General features: G+C 37.0%; 1 protein-coding gene across 2 annotated transcripts; it reads right to left on the bottom strand.

Annotated features, from left to right (window-relative positions):
• Positions 1-7,630: 7,630 nt before the first annotated feature.
• Positions 7,631-11,753, bottom strand: LOC105214753 (angiopoietin-related protein 1). Of its 2 annotated transcripts, none has more exons than XM_011188357.3 (3): positions 11,464-11,753; positions 7,938-8,458; positions 7,631-7,875 (listed from the first exon to the last, which is right to left on the bottom strand). In XM_011188357.3, exons 1-3 carry the CDS (start codon positions 11,685-11,687, stop codon positions 7,868-7,870), a joined length of 753 nt encoding a protein of 250 aa, XP_011186659.2. In that variant the 5' UTR covers positions 11,688-11,753; the 3' UTR covers positions 7,631-7,867. The 2 variants fall into 2 exon arrangements, with proteins under 2 accessions (XP_011186659.2, XP_011186658.2); XM_011188356.3 differs by having other exon boundaries at positions 7,931-8,458; positions 11,464-11,752.
• Between the last annotated feature and the right edge of the window lie 8,397 nt (positions 11,754-20,150).

Raw genomic sequence — 20,150 nt, 5'->3', positions numbered from 1 at the left:
TACTAAGTGACATAATCACAAAACTTTGTAAGAAGTTTTTTCGTACTAGATTGTATCATTCAAAGGCTATGTACCGTATTCCGAACGCACTTATACAACCCGAGATATACATATCAAATTTCATTATAATGAAAGGTCGAACAAGACGGTAATATTGACAGCATTAATACTGAAACACTTTTGTCAATAGGAGTTACACAAGATAAGGTGCTAACTTCGTAATAAAATCGATTAGCAAATTACAATAGGCTAATTGTAACATATCTTTCCAATGGATCAATGGGTACATACACTTCAGCTCTGCAAGTATTGAATGTGGCACCATTAGCTGGAACAGTAAGGAGATATCCCAATGTGGAAGTTGCTGTACTGCTGCCATCTTGCGGCATGAGGTAATAATTTAAGCGGCCAATGATTGATTACTAAGTTAGTAGAGGACTAATAAAGAAGGAGAAAGGTTGTACATAATACAAAGTGTGCCCTCATCAATTCATAACACCTCCGCAATAGCTGAGACTACACATCAAACATTCGTGAAGAGTTTTTGTCTTCATTATTATAAATATTATATAATATAATTTGGATCTCTGAGAACTCATTTAATAATATTTTTTTAATTAAAACTTAAGTTAAGATATCATTCATATCCATTCACCCATCCACTCATCATTTCTTGTCCGTTGGTTGTTAAGAGCGAAATGAATTTTCCAAACTTTCATAATACGGTTTCAGTATAGATCGTTGAGATCTGTTTTAAAATATCCACCTCACGATGTAATAAATGTTAAGCCCTGAGTTGAATACAATAACTTAATTATAATATAATACAATTAAATTTTAAGTAAGAGTTGTAATAGAAAGATACTCAACCGTGATCATCCTTCTGTACCGATAATTGTATTCGACCTTATATATATTGACCACTATTTTAATCGTACTTAACTCCAGAAAATTTTTATAGACATGACTTCACATGACCACACCTAATGTACTTAAACTTGACCTCAAAATTTCAACGAACTTGACCTCACTCGTCGTGGCTCTGTTGAGGACCATCTTTTTTGTAAACTTTTGTGCTTTTGACGATTTTCACCAGCACTTTTAGTAGTCCCCGAAAGTGTCTATAAACAACAGTAAAAGCATAGCTACATAACATTAATTTGAAGCAGAGGAATGCGGTGAAGCGAAAATTATATGGTTCAAAAGTTTTTGCAAAGTTAATTGTATAAATAATCAAATTAATGGAAGTTTCCTCATCTCAGGCTAAGGTATGAACATAAATTAAATCGTAATAACCAAACCGAGCTCACGTCTAACAGTTATGTTCAAAACAATTGAAATCCACAAATATATTGACATATAACATTAAAACGAATGCATTCGCAGAAAAAATGAATACATCGACCAGATCAATTTCTAGACATATTCGAGATCATTTCTACATGAAAGCCTACCATCTCTGCTTCTGCTTCTATAAGAACAAATGACAAAATCTACGCACAAACAAAAACAAATGTTATTCCAAGGATTCAACGTGGTCACCATTCAGGTGATGTAATGGTTTGGCGGAGAGTCTCTTGTAAAGGCGTTATTAATGAATCATCTCACTGCAAAAAGCAGTTAAAACTGGTGAAAATTGTAACTGCAGGAGATTTTAAACGACGTGGTAAATTAGTTTAGTAATATTCTCATTTCTACAACGGTCTGAAGTTGTAACACAACTTAATGCAGGGCTAAGTATATAAAAAGATTGTATATGCTTTCTTTCAATGTTCGATCTTAGCCTTGCTTTCTAACAGAGAAACAAATGGAGACATAAGTCTCAAATAAGCGAATCACTTTCATTGAGGAAATCATCTATACTAATATTATAAAGCTGAAGAGTTTGTTTGTTTGAACGCGCTAATCTCCGAAACTACTGGTTCGAATTGAATAATTCTTTTTGTGTTTGATAGTCAATTTATCGAGGAAGGCTATAGGCTTTATAGCATCAGGAGCGAAGAAACAGTGGTAAATGTGTAAAAAACGGGGGAAATTATTTAGCATTGAGGGCTTCCGTTCCTTGCGCTGCGAAGATTAGATACGCTAAGGATCGAGAACGGTTGAACCATTCTTGATGAAATATTTAGAGGTTGTTCGTTGTGGATCTTGGAAGGTTTAGTCGGAAAATTGTAAAATTCCAAAAAGTGACTTTTTTCCATACATTTTTGTTTTCAATCTATCTATAAAAAAAAAAACAATTCGGAAAAGTCGGAAATTGGCAAGTGGCAACAGAGAATTCAGAATTGCAAATGAACGGTGACATCTACAATGAAGCATTGAAATTCATATGCCATCACCAAATCGTCAAATTAGAGATGTACTGAATCGTGCATACGACAGAATAACTTTGGAACAACAAGTATAAAGAAATGTTCCATTATTTAATGAGCAGCAAAAGACAACCTATGATGAATTGATTAAGGCTGTCCGTGATGGAAATGGTGGACTTTTATTTCTTGATACGCACGGTGGAACTGGGAATCCTGATTGATTCTGATATCATTGATTTTGGCATCAATACGATCTCAAAATGGCATTACGTTGGCTCTCGCATCTACTGGAATTGCAGTAACACTACTTGAAGTTGGAAGAACGGCATATTCGACACTGTAGCTTCAGTTAAACGTGCAAATCTATGAAACATCTATGAGATGAGCGCAATTTTCCAGAAGCACTTGACAGAACAATGAAAGATCTGTAGAATAATAATCGTCGCTTTGGTGGCGTAATGATACTGTTATTGAGAAACACATTCTGTTATTTCGAAATCAACAGCGGCGGAGGAATTGAACGCATCTCTCAAGTCATCGTACTTGTGGCGGCACGCGAAAACCACATGATTGACCATGAATATGCGTGTGTTCCTGCAACAGGAAAGCACCGCAGAAGATTTGCCAAGAACTGGGCAAATTCTGGTTAATACTTCTATGGTTTGATATCAATCCGAACATTAGCCAAATTTATCGTAACTACGATTGGTTGAGTGCACTCAGATTTTTAACTGCCAAAAATACCGATGTCGATGATTTAATGTATACGACTTAAAGTCAACTTCCGGGAGATTTGTGTTCATACACATCGATCGATCATGTTGAAAATTAAGACGAAACTGTGAATTATCCAGTGAAATTTCTAAATTCTTTGTCATTATAATGCTTTGTCATTTATTATGCTTCGCAATCTTCAAGCAGCTATCGAATAATTTAATACTTGCAAGAATTACAAGGGGGCAGAATGCTTGATTGCACGAATTTCTTTGAGTTCCAACGATTTGCCATTTCAGTTCAAACGTATTCAGTTTCCAATGAGACTTGCATTTGGGATGACAATCAACAGGTCTCAAAGACAGTCGCTGGAGGTGTGTGGCATAAATTTCATTCACGAGTTGAAAAATCATCTTCTCTGTACATTTACAGTTCAAACGTATTCAGTTTCCAATGAGACTTGCATTTGGGATGACAATCAACAGGTCTCAAAGACAGTCGCTGGAGGTGTGTGGCATAAATTTCATTCACGAGTTGAAAAATCATCTTTGTACATTTACGCACCGGAACAGAAAACAATTAAGCTGAGTTACATTGAAAAAAAATTTAGAAAAATCGCACACTATACAAATTCAACTTTGTTTTCAAAACAAATAATTTCACGCAGTGCAACAACTGTGGAGTCAGCTAGTTTGCTATATTGATTTACAGGCTTTTATGTTAACACTAAATTTTACAGAAGAAATTGCAGAAAGAAATTCGGTACGCAATATTTTTTGAGACCCTGATAACATGTATGAAAATGGGCAAAATCGGTCCACAACCACGACTACTTCCCATATAACTCAATTTTAAATTCCATCTGAAAATATTGGTAAATCTTTTAGAGAGAATTTTTTCTTCTAATTGTGTGTCGCTGTACCAAAAATGGTTAAAATCGGGTAATTACTTCCCCTAGCTCCCATATACCTCATTTTCGGATTATCAAACTTCCGGAGGACTTTATACCGCATATATCGGTTAATATGTGAGATATCTTAGTAAAATCAAGTGAGCATATATAGTCTGGGATATATCGTACCTTGGTGGTGAATATGAGTGAAATCGGTTCAGGAATTACCACAGTCCCCATATACTATATATGATGATTCTCGTTATTCTTTTGAACTTCATGTCGAATATATGGGTCAAATTGTGTGTTGTCGTAATAAAATTTCTTCAATAAATAGCGAGAGTTTAAAATGTACAGTTGCACCCGAACTTAGATTTTCCTTACTTGTCTTTAATTATTTCGGAACTTGCATAAGTAATATCTCGTAAACATTGCAGTTTTAATATTTTTAAAGAAATGTTTTAAATATTTTTGATACTTCGAATAAAAACATCGATGCATCGCATAACACCGATGTCAAGTTTCGATGTTTTTTTAATGGCCATCCCTAGCCTAAGGTGTGCATTTTCACAGTGAACTTAGTTATCGTTAGGCCATAGTGGGTTAGGCAAATACATATCATATACATGAATATTTTGACATGTGCAAATAACAAGATATGCGAACATATCTACCATATACGTATATAGTATAGATGTATATAATACATACAGATACATGCTGATATCTACTTGTCATATAACTATTCTGCTTCCTTTCCAATTCTCTTGAATTGTTCTAACTAAGGCTTTTAATTATAAAACATATTTTTAATGAGATTTACATTTGGTGCTGTAGCAGCATTTAATTGAAGTTTTTGCATAAGCCTAATAGTCTTTCGATATGCATCTTGCATGCATTAGTCCAAACTCTCTTGAGGCGAACGAGTATCAAGCCATTGAAGATGTGCCTAGGACACAATAGCAGAATGACAGAAAATTGGTTATTTGATAAATCTACAGTTAAATATAATACATAAATTGTGTCAGTGCTGACGGTCAGTTTGCAGGCTGCTTCGTTTGCAGCCACATGTATTGTCGTTGTTTGTGTGAATTGAATTATTTGGTTATTACTCGCATCAGAAATGTTGACTGTTTAATTATTTCCAAGCATTCTAATTTAATATGCAAAATGATTTTACATCCATTTCTATATGGAATTGCCAATATGAAGTTAAATAAGAGGACAATTGCAGTTGATACACTCACACACACGTCTACGACTACTAAATAATTGTTGCCTTGTATAATTGTAGCAATGTATGTGAATATTCGAAACTCTGTAGGAGAGAATTTAGTAACTAAACTGATGTTAGTTTAATGGAAACTAGTATGGTACTAGTTATAAATCAACCAATTAGGGTTACATAAAATTATGCAATTTAGGTGCACATAAGTTGGTATAAGGAAGGGCGTCGCGCTGCCCACTTTCATAACATTTTTATATTCTTGAATCAAAGTTGCTACGAGAGTATAAAAGTTTTGTTCACATAACTGTTGTTTGTAACACACAAAACTAAACGAGTTAGATAAAGAGTTATTTACATATACCAAAGTGATCAGGGTAACGAGTGGAGTTCAAATCCGGATGTCTGACTGTCAGTTCGTCCGTGCAACGGATAAATATTTGAAACTCTGTAGGATTCATGGCACTCATGTTCCTTGAGACCGTGAGAGGTTGCTTTCGAAAATGGGCAAAATCGGACCCTGCCATGTTCACAAAATGGCGAACACCGAAAACACATAAAGTGCCATAACTAATCCGTAAATTAAGATATGAAAGTAAAATTTGGAACAAAAGATCGCACTATGAAGGGGAATATGTGGATGTAATTTTTTTGAGGAAGTGGACGCGTCCCCGCATCTACCAAGTTTTTTGTATATATCTCGTAACCCACAAGAGCTATATTATTCAAATTCTCCAGAGCCTTTTATTTTAGGTACTACCTTATACAGTCCAAAAATTGAGTAAATCGAACTATAACTACGCCCATCTCCCATACAAAGTTATGTTATAAACCACTAAAAATGTTTTAATTCAATAAGGAAGAACAGCAGAAACTTTAAATTTCATTATATAGAAGGTACAGAAGGGCTCCATCCAAATTGGTATACAAAATTTTAAATGGGCATGCTTCTTGTGGATCAGAAAGCATACCTCCGAAACTACTCGACCAATTTCAATGAAATTCGGATCGTAATATATTCCTGGCATCCCAATGATATGTTGTGAAAATAGGCCAAATCTGTTCACAACCACGCCTACTGCCTATATACCAGAACTGTGAAATCGATCTGAATCGTTTACTTTACAAATATATAAAGTAAGCACTAGTGAAGATATTGAAACTGCATTTATACTGTGGCATTGCCCTTCTAAAAATCGTCGAAATCGGATCATAACTTTTTAAGGCCCCATATATCGAACATGAGGCCCTCATTGCTTCTAATACATTTTTTAACGAAAATATGAGTAAGTCTCTCAGATATTTTGAAGAAATTCATAGGGAATATTTTTGTTCTAATAATATGTCTGCGTGCCAAAAATGAGAGCAATCGGGTCATAACCTTACCTAACTCGAATATACCTAATATTTGGGTTTCCAACCTTCCACCATATATATATATACGACGAATATGTGGGTCAAATTGTGTATTATATTAATAAAATTAAATAAACAAATTGCGAGAGTATAAAATGTTCGGGTACACCCGAACTTAGCCCTTCCATACTTGTTTTGGCATCCCTTCGTTATTATTTGAAAATGGACGAAATCAGTTCACAATTACGACACAAATTCTTTATAATACAATTTTGAAGTCCATCTTAATCGTTTACTTTCAGCAACAATGACGATAGCGGAGCAAAACTTTGCACAAATATTTCATTAAAACATTGCATGTAGTCATCGCCCGTTCAAAAAATTGGAAAATAACCGTTCAATGTCCCAGATATCGAAAATGAGCAAATCAGTGATAAAAGGAAATCCGGTAGACTCGCATTCTTCATGCAAATCCCTTTCACATCTCACTCAGACAAAAAATTCTGTGCAACTCGTAAGTAAGATCACATTTTATGTTGAGTGGAGGAGTTCCAAAAATTGGCTTTTAACAATATTCTATGATCTCATAATCATTTGAACCTGTTCGCGGCCGGAATTCTCTTATAGACTTCGTCGAGGCTGTGCACAACAATTATGCACTGAATAACAATTGTTGTTTGATAAGTATTAAATTTTCAATGATAATGAAATTTCTGAACTAAGAGTATAATTAATTTGTTTTAACTTACTTGCTGACACAGTTTTTGAAAAATTTTTAACTTCATCTTCTTTTATTTTTATCCCATATTGCACTACATTTACTCGAATCCTTATTATTACACGTAATGTGGTATGGGTAATCTTTAAGGGCTATATGAACTTCCAGTTGATCATAAAAAGTTGAGCCGATCCTTAAGATTCGGGCGGCAATTATCCCTTTAGTTTAATCAATAGACTTTAATTTTACTTCCTCTTTTATTGATATAAATAGATATTGTAAACTGCCTAGCATATGAGTTTGTAGCTGTTATTGCGGCTTCAGCAGCTGAACATGCCATACCTATGTCGTAGGACATACCATACCTTAGTCTGTGAAATTCCGATGTGCTATTAAACTATAAAAAATACACATTTAAAAGGTTAGTAGTTGGAATATACATATGTATATTTTCAAATTAATTCACATAATTCTTGTGATACACAACGCATTTTGATTAATAACACAAATACAATTTCTTTAGACACGTTAATTTAATTCGCTCAACCTCAACTGGTTAAGGCAATTTTGTGTTGGTCGTATCATCATTTGCGCAAATGATAAGTTTATGCCACCCCAGAATAAATGACTATCTTGATCGTAGACTGCAGTTAGCAAACTGTAAAACAAAAGATATATTATCATCATACACCTTAATAAATACAATGCTTTACACTTTACTACAACCGTTAAACCACCAACCGGCATGCGCTAATTGTGCGCAACTCACGGACCAATTATCATTATCCCGATGAATCGTTGAAAATTTCATTCCCAAATTATATCTGAGGTAATCACGAACATCTCCGCTATAATTACCCAATCTCTTCAAAGCGTAGCTTTCTGACTCAGAAGCAATATGAAATTCTGCATATTTTGCGTAGTATACTGTACCATTGCTTGCTTTCATTTGAACATACAATTCCTGCTGACAGCTGCTGGTGAGCGCGTGCAAGGTTTCCAAACCGATCCAATAGTTTCCTGTTAAGTCGCCAAATCCCTCTTTATAGTCATGCCAACTTCTATTAAAATTCACAGAGGTACTTCGACGCCGTAGTATAACTAACCATCCACCAGAAGCAACGTCATTTTCACAAAACACCTCCAAGTCGGTGACATCAGTATTTTTTAATTGTATTTTAAAAATGCCACTTTTCGAGCTGTTAGCTGCTGCTTCCATACAACTAGACGGTTTTGATACACTGAAATAAAGAGATAATGATTAAGAGTACAACTTCATATATATGTTTATGTACTTTATGTAGACTTTAATACTACTTAACAAGTAAGGGAGGGCTAAGTTCGAATGTCACCGAACACTTTATACTTTCGCAATTTATTTATTTAATTTTATTAATATTACTCACAATTTGACCCACATATTCGACACGGAGACATATTATTATAAGAAACATATTCCCTCTGAATTTCTTCAAAATAACTGAAAGGCTTACCTATATTTTCAGTAAAAAATTTGTTAGAAGCACTGATGTCCTCATATTCGATATATAGGGTCTTGAAAACTTATGGACCGATTTCGACGATTTTTAGAAGGGCGATGCCACTCTTTTTATGCAGTATTTTTGCAAATTTATGTTCCGATATCTTCACTAGTGCTTACTTTATATATTGTAAAGTAAACGATTCAGATGGACTTTAAATTTCTGGTATATAGGAACTAGGCGTGGTTGTGAAACGGAATGTCCGGACCCTTAATTGGGAAGGTGCCTCTACCCAGCTGGTTGATGTCCTCATACAACTAAAGGCTGACATCACCGCCATCCAAGAAGGGCGATGGACGGGACAAGGACGGAAGAAGGTGGGTCCTTGTGACATCTACTACAGCGGCCATATAAAGGAGCGCAAATTTGGTGTTGGATTTGTGGTGGGAGAGAGACTCCGTCACCAAGACCACAATCCGCATCGAAGCGAGGTTCTTCAACATATCGCTGATTTGCGCCCACGCCCCAACGGAAGAGAAGGACGATGTGACCAAAAATGTTTTCTCTGAGCGAACGTTTCTCTGATAGAACGTACCTATGAGCGCTGCCCCCGCCACGATGTCAATATCGTGCTTGGCGATTTTAACGCCAGGGCGGGTAAAGAAGGTGTCTTTGGCACAACAGTTGGAAAATTCAGCCTCCATGACGAAACATCGCCAAACGGCCTGGGGCTGATCGACTTCACTGGGGCCCGAAATATGGTTGTCTGTAGTACCAGAAACAATTGGTCTCCGGCAACGCCAAAAAACCAGTTGGTACGATGAGGTTGTCATTCCGCAGTGGAATAGGAGTAGGAGTGCCTACCTCGCAACGTTGCGAACGACCACAATACGTTCGGGATGGGATAGATATCGAGAACTGAAAAGGGAAGCGAGACGCATTTGCAGACGTAAAAATAAAGAGGCCGAAAAGCGTGAGTATGAAAAGCTGGAAGACATGGGTAATGCTCGAAAAGTTTATGAAAAGATGAGGGGATTTACAGAAGGTTTCAATACAAGAGCATTATCATGTAGGGACCGAGGAGGTAATCTGGTAACCGATGTCCAGAGCATACTAGGATTATAGAGGGAACACTTCTCCGACCTGCTGAATGGCAGTGAAAGTACAACACCAGGAGATGGCGAGCCCGATCCACCAATCGATGACGGTGGAATAGATATTCCATTACCCGACCATGAAGAAATTCGAATAGCAATTACCAGCTTGAAGAACAACAAAGCGGCGGGGGCCGATGGACTACCGGCCGAGCTATTCAAATACAGCGGAGAAGAACTAATAAGGTGCATGCATCAGCTTCTTTGTAGAATATGGTCGGAAGAAAGCATGCCCGACGATTGGAATCTCACGAAGACCCCACAATTTGTGCCAATTACCGTGGTATAAGTCTCCTCAATATCGCATATAAGGTTTTGTCGAGCGTATTGTGTGAAAGACTAAAGCCCACCGTCAACGAACTGATTGGACCTTATCAGTATAGCTTTAGACCTGGAAAATCGACAATGGGCCAGATATTCACCATGCGCCAAATCTTGGAAAAGACCAGAGAGAGAAGAATAGATACTCACAAAATGGTGATTTTAAGAAAAGGAGCTGCCTTTATGCCGCGATGTCTGAATTTAATATCCCTGCAAAACTAATACGGCTATGTAAACTGACGTTGAGCAACACCAAAAGCGCCTTAAGAATCGGGAAGGACCTATCCGAGTCGTTCGATACCAAACGAAGCTTCTGACTCACTATCGTGCGACTTCTTTAATCTATTGCTGGACAAAATACTGCGAGCTGCAGAGCTAAATAGAGAAGGTACAATATTCTACAGGAGTGTACAGCTGCTGGCGTATGCCGATGATATCGATATCATCGGAAACAACAACCGCGCCGTTTGTTCTGCTTTTTCCAGACTTTATAAAGAAGACTTTATGGGTCTGGTGGTGAATGAGGACAAGACAAAAGTCATCGCACTCGCGGCTTGGCTCCCACTTCACTGTTGACAGTCATACCTTTGAAGTAGTAGATAGTTTCGTCTACTGGGGAACCAGCGTTAACAACGCCAACAATGTCAGCTTTGAAATCCAACGCAGAATCACTCTTGCCAACAGGTGTTACTTTGGACTGAGTAGGCAATTGCAAAGTAAAGTCCTCTCTCGACGAACAAAAATCAAACTCTACAAGTCGCTCATTATTCCCGTCCTTATGTATGGCGCCGAAACGTGGACGATGACAACATCCGATGAGACGACTCTTGGAGTTTTCGGGAGAAAGGTTTTGCGTAAGATTTATGGTCCTCTGAACATTGGCAACGGCGAATACCGCAGAAGATGGAACAATGTTCAGCGAATAAAAAGACAGCAGCTACGCTGGCTAGGTCATGTTGTCCGAATGGATGAAAACATTCCAGCTCTGACAGTGTTCGATGTAGTACCCGCTGGAGGAAGCCGCGGAAGAGGACGACCTCCACTCCGGTGGAAAGACTAAGTGCAAAGTGACCTGGCTTCACTTGGTAGTTTCAGTTGGCGCCAAAGAGCAAAAAGGAGGAACGAGTGGTGCCCTCTGGTGGATTGGGCTATAATCGCTTAAAGCGGTTTCTACGCCAAATATATGTATATATAAATAACCGTTATGCGAACAAAATATAGTACTCTCTTTAGCAACTTTTGTTGCGAGAGTATAGAAAGATACTGAAATAAATAGTTAATCAATTTTACCGATTCGCAAGTAAATGCTTTTCGATGTTCGATGCTTTAGTGTCGATTTTATCATCGCTCTCATGCACATTTTCGTTGAGTTCACCATTAACGACTTCTATTTTCAGATCACAATTACAATTGCAATCGCACACCGTACTTCCATCGTCACGATGACCAAAACTAGACCCGATTTGGAATATTAATATGTAATGCAACAAAATAATGAAAACGAAGCGAAACATTTTTCTGCGAGTTGCGCTAACCGATTGGGTGTTGAATTAAGACTGACACTTTCTGCTGCATGGATTAAACTTTTATATTTTTATGCTTAAAGTGAAATAAACTATGTAATATATACTTATGAATACATATATATGGAATGTTACGATAAGCATTTCATAATTGTCTGTTGACTCAGCTGCATGATTCCGAATTCCAATTGTACCAATATATGTATGAGCTTCGGTCTTCCATGCATCTCAACATATAACACTGACACTCGCCAACTTCACCATTACGAAATAACCATTATCAGCAATCTTACAACTCTAACACTGCACACTCACCACACTCACCACCTCACTCAAGAGGAAACTACATGATGACACTACACGATGACATCACACTGCACATCCGAACACAACAAACAAAAGGGACGTGCAATGCGACCCGAACCCCACTTCTCTTTTATCGTTTTGAGATTCCGCATTCCCGGTCACCCGATCAGCGAATATTCTCCGCCCTCCGTCGTATTTTAAATAAATAAAATTGTCATAATCATTTTATAAATTCAATTATTACAGCAGAATAAATACTTGCGCTTCCTTATTTTAAAAACATTTACCAATCTTCCTTACGAAGGTGAGTGAAGAAACAAAGTAAGTACTTAAAATTATACAGTTATCTTTAAATCACTGTGATTTTATATTGCTATTGTGAAACACTGAACTGCTGTGATCGAACTCACATTATTGAACAAGCACTGCGATTGTAATTCCCTGCTATTTACAAAAATTGATCGCAGTTGTTATATGCTAAAAATCACCGGTAGTGAAGAGTCGCTCATCACTACAGCACGTATCAACTTGTACATTTCCGATATAAAAACAATGATTGCATTTATGTTCAACATATTAAGAAGTGTTGTTATATTTCAATAATCTCCCTTTACATTAGGCAACATTTATTTCCATCTGCTAGAACAGCGTTATAAATTTTCGCCTATTAATTTTTTGTTTTTATCTACTTATTGAGTCTTCTGTAGATACTTCAGTTATTATGATAGTTGTAAAGTGACCCACGATACACAATTAAGTGAATTTAAAACAAGTAGCGAAGATGAATTTTACAATCTCGCAATTTATTAATTTAATATTATTAAGATAACACACAATTTAAATTTACTTTGATATCTCCCGTATTAAGTGATGTATGCGGTATGAAGCCCACCGGAAGTTTGAAAAACAGCGACTAAAAGAAATGGTTTGAACCGAATTTCGTTCAAATTGATCGAGTATGTTCTGAGCTATGGGTTTTGCCCAATAAGTAAGCGTAGCTCCGCCCATTTCAACACATTTGGTATACACATTTTTTGCCTCCAAGCTACATTATATCAAAGATTTTACGTATATTGAATTTGGATAAAATATATCTCATATTGACCAATATAAAACAATACTAGGTATATGGGGAGAGTAGAAATATTGACCTGATTTTGCCTAATTTCCACACAGACGCACACTGTTAGAAGAAACACATTTGCTTTGACTTTCTTTAGAATACCTGAGAGATTTACCGATATTTTCAATAAAAAATTATCTCAAAACTTCGAGGTCCGCATTTTCGATATCTGGGCCTTGAAAAGTTATAGTCCGAATTCAATGATTTTTATAAAGCCTATGACACGCTAGAAATGCAGTGTTTGCACTAAGTTTTGTTCTGATAATTTCACTGGTGCTTCATTTATATATTGGTAACTGACGGATCAGATGGGTTTCAAATCAGTGGTAAAACGAAAGTTGGCGTGGTTGTGAAGCGATTACTTCCATTTTCAAATTTTGTAATTGGAATACCAAGAAAATGTTACGAACCAAATTTTGTTGAAATTTTTAGAGTACTTTCTGAGATATAGTTTTTGATCCATGAATGGGCGGCGCCAAGCCCACTTAAAATATTGTATAGAAATCTGTGTGCCATCTTTACCATGAAATTTAAATTAAATTGATTAAAGCATTTTTTGTAGTTTTCAACATAACCATTGTATGGGAGGTAGGCGTGGTTATATCTGATTTCATCAATTTATATGCTACAGATTTCCCTACATATTAATATTGATATCAAATTAGAGCCGTATGGGGCAATAATTAACGGTTTTGGTCGTAATTCAACTCTGGCGTCCTCTATTGAAATTTTATTAGACCTAGACTTTTATTTGTATAAATTAAAGTAAAGCTAAATTTAGAATTATAAACAAAAATATGCATATAATTTTGATTAGCCATGCCGAAGTACGCTTTTGCATAACTAAACATTGTACATATATATGTATATATACTATATACTACTTTGCTACAACAACAATCAATGTATTTGGTTCAAGTAAACAAAATTGCGCATTCCGCTGAATTTTTGAGAATTTTTAGAATTTTACGGATAAATAAAAAAACAGTACTCGATTTTCTATGCGGCGCTAATGCACTTAGTTGCCACTCAGCATAGCTTGTGTATGTATGTACAATGTACATATAATGCGCAATTTTTATGCTCTCGCAACAAAGTTGCTAAAGAGAGTATTATAGTTTTGTTCACTTAACGGTTGGTTGTTAGTCCTAAAACTAATCGAGTTAGATACAGAGTTATATTTATCAAAATGATCAGGGTGACGAGTAAAGTTCAAATCCGGATGTCTGTTTGTCCGTCCGTCCGTCCGTGCAAGCTGTAACTTAAGTAAAAATTTAGATATCTTGATGAAACTTAACAACATAAGAAGGTTACGTTCGAAGATGGGCGTAATCGGACCACTCCCATAAAATGGCATATATATATATATATATATATATATATATATATATATATATTTGCCGTAAAAACCGCTTTAAGCGATTATAGCCGAATCCGCCAGAGCACGCCACTCGTTCCTTCATTTTGCTTTTTGGCGCCAACTGAAAACACCAAGTGAAGCCACGTCACTTTGCACTTGGTCTTTCCACCAGAGAGGAGGTCGTCCTCTTTCGCGGCTTCTTCCAGTGGGTACTGCATCGAACACTTTCAGAGCTCGTGTTTTCATCCATTCGTAGACCGTGACCTAGCCAGCGTAGCCGCTGTCTTTTTTTGTCACATCGTCCTTTTCTTCCGTTGAGGCGTGGTCGCAAATCAGCGATATGTTGAAGAACCTCGCCTTGATACGGATTGTGGCAAGACGTTCATCCACCGGGGTGAATGCCAGGACTCGGCGACGGAGTCTCTCTCCCACCACAAATCCAACTCCAAATTTGCGCTCCTTTATATGGCCGCTGTAGTAGATCCACCTTCGGCCGTCCTTGTCACCGTCACCTTTAGTTGTATGAGGGCATCAACCAGCTGGGCAGAGGCACCTTCCCAATTAAGGGTCTAGGTATTCCAGGTGCATGTCCTCAAATCGTGATCCTTAAAACGATTTGCAGGGTTCGTCATCAAAAGGGGTTTCACTTCCGAGGCTCTGATTGCTTTTTCATTGGGGATGTTTGTTTATGTGGTGGGTCCCAAACCCAAAGCACATCCGCAGGAGCGGGCTTCGCCTTCTCACTTTAGCTCGCCTCCAAACGGATGTCTGTTAGCTACCCAGGGGATGCAAAAGAATCGTTCCTGGCCACTCTAAAGTGAATGGCAATCAGAAATTTTCTTCACTTGCGTGAACTTCTACATATGACCCCACCCCTCGTAGTTGGTAAACTACTAAAGCTATATCAAGGAAACTTTATAGAGTCCTTTCTTTTAGGTACTACCTTATACAGTCCAAAAATCGGATTATAACAACGACCACCATACAAAAGTTATGTAAAAATGCTTTAATTCAGTAACGAAGATCACTAGAAACCTTAAATTTCATTATAAAGGTGGTACAGAACTGTTGCACGTATAATTGGATACAAAATTTTAAATGGACGTGGTTCCGCCCACTTATGGGTCAAACATCATAACTCCGAAACTGCTCGACCAATTTGAATAAAATTCGGTTTATAATATATTCCTTGCATTCCAATGATATGTTGTGAAAATAGACCAAATCGGTTCACAACCACGCCTATTTCCTATATACGAGAACTTTGAAGTCCATCTTAATTGTATACTTTACAATATATAAAGTAAAGTGAAGATATCGGAACAGAACTTTGCAAAAATAATGCATTTAGAGAATGGCATCGCCCTTCTTTAAATCGTCGAAATCGGTCCATAAGTTTTCAAAACCCTATATAACGAATATGAGGACCTCATTGCTTCAATAAATTTTTTACCGTAAATATAGGTAAGTATCTCAGATATGTTGAAGAAATTCAGAGGTTATATATTTCTTCCAATAATATGTAACCGTGCCGAATATGAGTGAAATCGGGTCATAACCTCCCCTATCTGCCATATACTTAACATTAGGGTTTTCAAACTGTGAATCAAATTGTTTGTTGTATTAATAAAATTAAATAAATAAATTGCGAGAGAATAAATAAAATATTCGGTGACACCAGAACTTAGCCCTTCCTTACTAGTTATTTATTTAATTTCTATTTACATTTATATTTCTTCTGCCAACATCTTATTTACAGATTTTTACATTTCCTCCAACGAAGAGAGCGCGTGCTGGACAGCAAAGGCGATGGAATAAAATAACGCATAAATGCTGAAATTGAGATGTACACTGGCGCGGAATGTCGGGAGCGCGGAGCGGTAGGCGACTGACAAAGCAAATCATTTGCATTTCTGACCGTAAAAATATTCTAAGCAACTTACCACTTACTTAAGTTCGGTAAAAGTGTGTTGTGAGCGGTGCTGCCAACGAATGGCGGACAAAGGAATTGGTTCGGTTTGGTACACAGATATTTGCATAAAAAACAGATACACTTTCGGCAATCACAAGGTTTAGTCGGGGGAGCGGCGCAGGCCTAACAGTTCACGCTAAAAGTGTTTACTTTTTACTCAAGGAATTATACTTGAGCAAACAGCAGTTGCGAACCGGAAACGGAAATGCCAACACAAACGACAAGTACAACAACACAAGTACAACAACACGAGATGTACGAGCTGTAGCGTTAAAGCGCAGACAACATAGTGCTCTCACTCAAGTGCTCGACGAAATGGTTGCTGGCCTTCACTCATTGAGGATTTGCGCTGCCTCTGCCTCTGTAGCCACGCAGCTTCAGCTGTCACTGCCGTTACGACACAAATCATGGCAAACGAGCGCAAATGGAATTCGTAAATTGAAAAGTTTTCCTAAACTGTTTGTATTTTTCGTTCGGGATGCTACGAATATAACTGTGCACTGCAACGGGCATGTGCTAGTAGTGCTTTCGTGTTGTTGCGCTTTGTTTACACAGGATTTTCAGTCAGATCTCCGCGGATAAATGTTTGGTGTATCCCACAGTATGTTAATTGTATTTGTCGAATTTCAATGGGCGGATTCATGCATAAGCGGTTACTTGCTTTGATTTGGATTAGTTGATTCCAAGTACGTACGTATGTATGTTTGATGAGTAGTTTTTTGTTGAGTACACATTTCACAAAACATGTTGCATAGCCACATAACTGTTTCGCTAATGTTGTTTACATTATGCGTGATATTGTTGCATAAGTTTTTTGATTGCCACAAATACTTCTGTTCATGAAATGCTTGTATTATTTAACAATCTAAAGGTGGCTTTGATAGTGGCGCATCGAACATATAAGGCATATGAAGAACCGGGTCATTAAATCGGTCTTAAGATATAAACAAATCTAATTAAAGTTTTATTTGATTTCTAACATATTTGACATCGACGTATTTTCGTTGTACTTTTATCTGGTTCTCCTTCCGTTTTTGTTGTTGTAAACGATTGCTGATTGCCTTGTTCCAACTCGCCAATTATCTTTGTGATTTCTCGAGTATGCCGCGTCTCTCGTATCGCTCTTTTATATTAAGCCAAGAGCCCTTTAGTTGCCAAGAAGTGTCGGCGTTTGTAAAAACAGTTTCCAATTTTTGCGAATGATTGCAACTAAAGTGATTTGATGCAGTAGATTGCTTGTGAAAAAATTTCTGTACTTACGTTTTAAATTTTTAGTCCAGCAGTCAAGTCAAGAACAACAAGAATGTCTTGGTTAATACGACTGGTTTCAGATATAACTTCTAATCGCATTAGGAAAAATCCATATTTTGCTGCTTTTGTTGGTAGGTATTGTAGAAGGGGCATATATCTAAAAAACAACCAGCTGCTCATCGATTGTTACATCATGGATAGGGTTATAAAATTTTACTCACGAATCGGTGCAAACTGGTCTAACATTTGTCGTTGGCTTCGAGTATCTATGTTATCAAACATCATTGCTATTGAGAACCTTTAAAATGGCATAATTACTTCTAATATTGGTCTTCTCTCTCAGGGTGCCTTAAACTGTTAATACTGTAATTATTTAGCCAACACATTCCATTCAGAATGGGTAAATCAATAAAAGTGAATATTTTTGTATTGTCGATATCAGTTCAATAATTACCTGAAAACACATTTTCAAAATTGTGCATCTCAAAATAGTGCTTAGCACAGGAGTTGGGAAGAGTTATTGGAAACTTGACTTGTAAAAGTTCCAATACATGTCTATAAACATTTATTTTGAATTTACACGATTTAATTTATTTTTTGAAACAGCTTGTGCAAGTACTTACGCCGCTCGATCATCCCAAGCCACCTCGCTTCGCTCTAAAGCAAAGTTGCTGCTTTTGGGACGAAGAGCAACATGAAGATATGCAAGTGGAGCCATTTCATCCAGGAAAAACAACGATTTCGTGAGGTTTGTGGGCCGGTCAGAATTTCTTCAAAAATGATGCTGGTGAGAACGTAACCGTCAATGGCGACCGTTATCGCGCCATGATAACCGACTATATTATCGCTGAAGACGATGCTCGTGAAATCGGCGACATTTGGTTTCAACAAGACGACGCCACTTCTCATACAACGCATCAATCAAAGGATTTATTGAGGGAACACTTCGGTAGCAGTTATTTCACGTTTTGGGCCAATCGATTGGCCACCAAGATCGTGTGATATCTCACTGTAGACACCACAGACAGACATTTTCCTGTGGGGATATGTAAACTTTAAAGGGACAATCCCGCTTCCATTCAGTCCTTGGAGCAGAACATCCCGCGTGTCATTCGCCAGTTATCAGTCGAAATGCTCGAACGAGTCATCGAAAATTGGACTCAAAGGATGGACCATACGAGACGAAGCCGCGGCCAATATTTGAAAGAGATATTCTTTAAAAAATAAATGCCAAAGAATATAATTTCGAATAATAATAAACATTCCCCATTAAATTTGAAAATTATCGAATGAGTTGACAATTAGTTAATCATTAGAACGAGGCGTATCGGCGGGTTGCTTTGCGAACTTTTGATTCATGTTGGTATAAAGTTTGACCATTCTCTGTAGGGCAACTTCTTTAACTTACTTAATAAATGGTCCATTTAGTTCTATAATGATTAGCTGTAATACCATTTAAGGCAATGTTCTTGCCTTGAATCACACAGGAATGAGTACAGCTGTGATATGCAAACTTCTGCGAGTCACAGAGGGAAGTGACATTCGTACAGAAAATAGTATTTTATTCGTAAATTAAAATGCGATTTTTCTCTTTTAACAATGGAGTAAATGGATAGTTTTTATTTGTAATTATATTTTAATAAAAAATAATAATTTTAATAAAAAATAAAATAGTGTTGTTTCATTCACACGCAATTCTTGATCGTTGTTAATACTTGTTACCAAAATAAAATGCTAATACACTGTGCTACCTGAAACAATTATGACAGCTGCGTGGACTCAGCGTTGAAATAATAATAATTTATGGGAGCATGAAAATTGTGCGCTAAAAATTACGCTTCTCATTTGCCATGCAAACTGAGCATAAATAATTTAACAAAGCAACAAAAACTGAAGCAAAAAAATATTAAAAAGAAGAAAGCAAAAACAAAAATAGCAATAACAATAGATTTTCTGCAACGCGCTTTGGAGTTCATTTGAGAAACTTTTTAATATCCGTTGAGAACATTTTGATTTTATTATTAAAAATTTCCAACGGCAAAGAGTGAAGCGCAAGCAGAATATGTATGACAAGCAGCAATGCAGCAACAACCGAACGCTTGTCAAGCAGGCAGGCAGTTGAGGTGAGCGGCGATGAACGGACGAAGCAGCAGTGGAAAAGTTTGCTTTGTTTGAGTGGCAAATTTCTAACAATAACTTTGTGAAGCGCGCTGTGAAAGCAACTCAAATGCCAACTGGAGGATATGAAATCGTAAAAGCAGCGGCAGGAAGCTAAATAATATGGAAAGGGTGAATGCCGTAGAAGAAGTTGCAGTCGACATTGTCTTGAATGAGTTAAGTTTACCGCGAAATCTTCCAACAGCTAAGAAAATAATGGAATACTCGTAGCATAGTTGATGGCAGTAGAAGAAGAAGAAGAAGGATACGAATAATATAGAAGAA

Source organism: Zeugodacus cucurbitae, chromosome 3, assembly GCF_028554725.1.
Source record: "Zeugodacus cucurbitae isolate PBARC_wt_2022May chromosome 3, idZeuCucr1.2, whole genome shotgun sequence".
NCBI lineage: Eukaryota > Metazoa > Arthropoda > Insecta > Diptera > Tephritidae > Zeugodacus > Zeugodacus cucurbitae.
The sequence above is the reverse complement of the archived record's forward strand: the minus strand, read 5'-3'. Positions and strand labels throughout refer to the sequence as shown.

What these genes read in the sequence shown, in the direction of transcription:
- LOC105214753 (XM_011188356.3), bottom strand. Translation starts at nt 11,687, where the DNA reads ATGTTTCGCTTCGTTTTCATTATTTTGTTGCATTACATATTAATATTC. An exon ending in AAGCATTTACTTGCGAATCG is followed by an intron (nt 8,459 to 11,463) that starts GTAAAATTGATT and finishes TCTTTATTTCAG; the next exon opens with TGTATCAAAACCGTCTAGTT. An exon ending in TTTAACGGTTGTAGTAAAGT is followed by an intron (nt 7,876 to 7,930) that starts GTAAAGCATTGT and finishes TTTGTTTTACAG; the next exon opens with TTTGCTAACTGCAGTCTACG.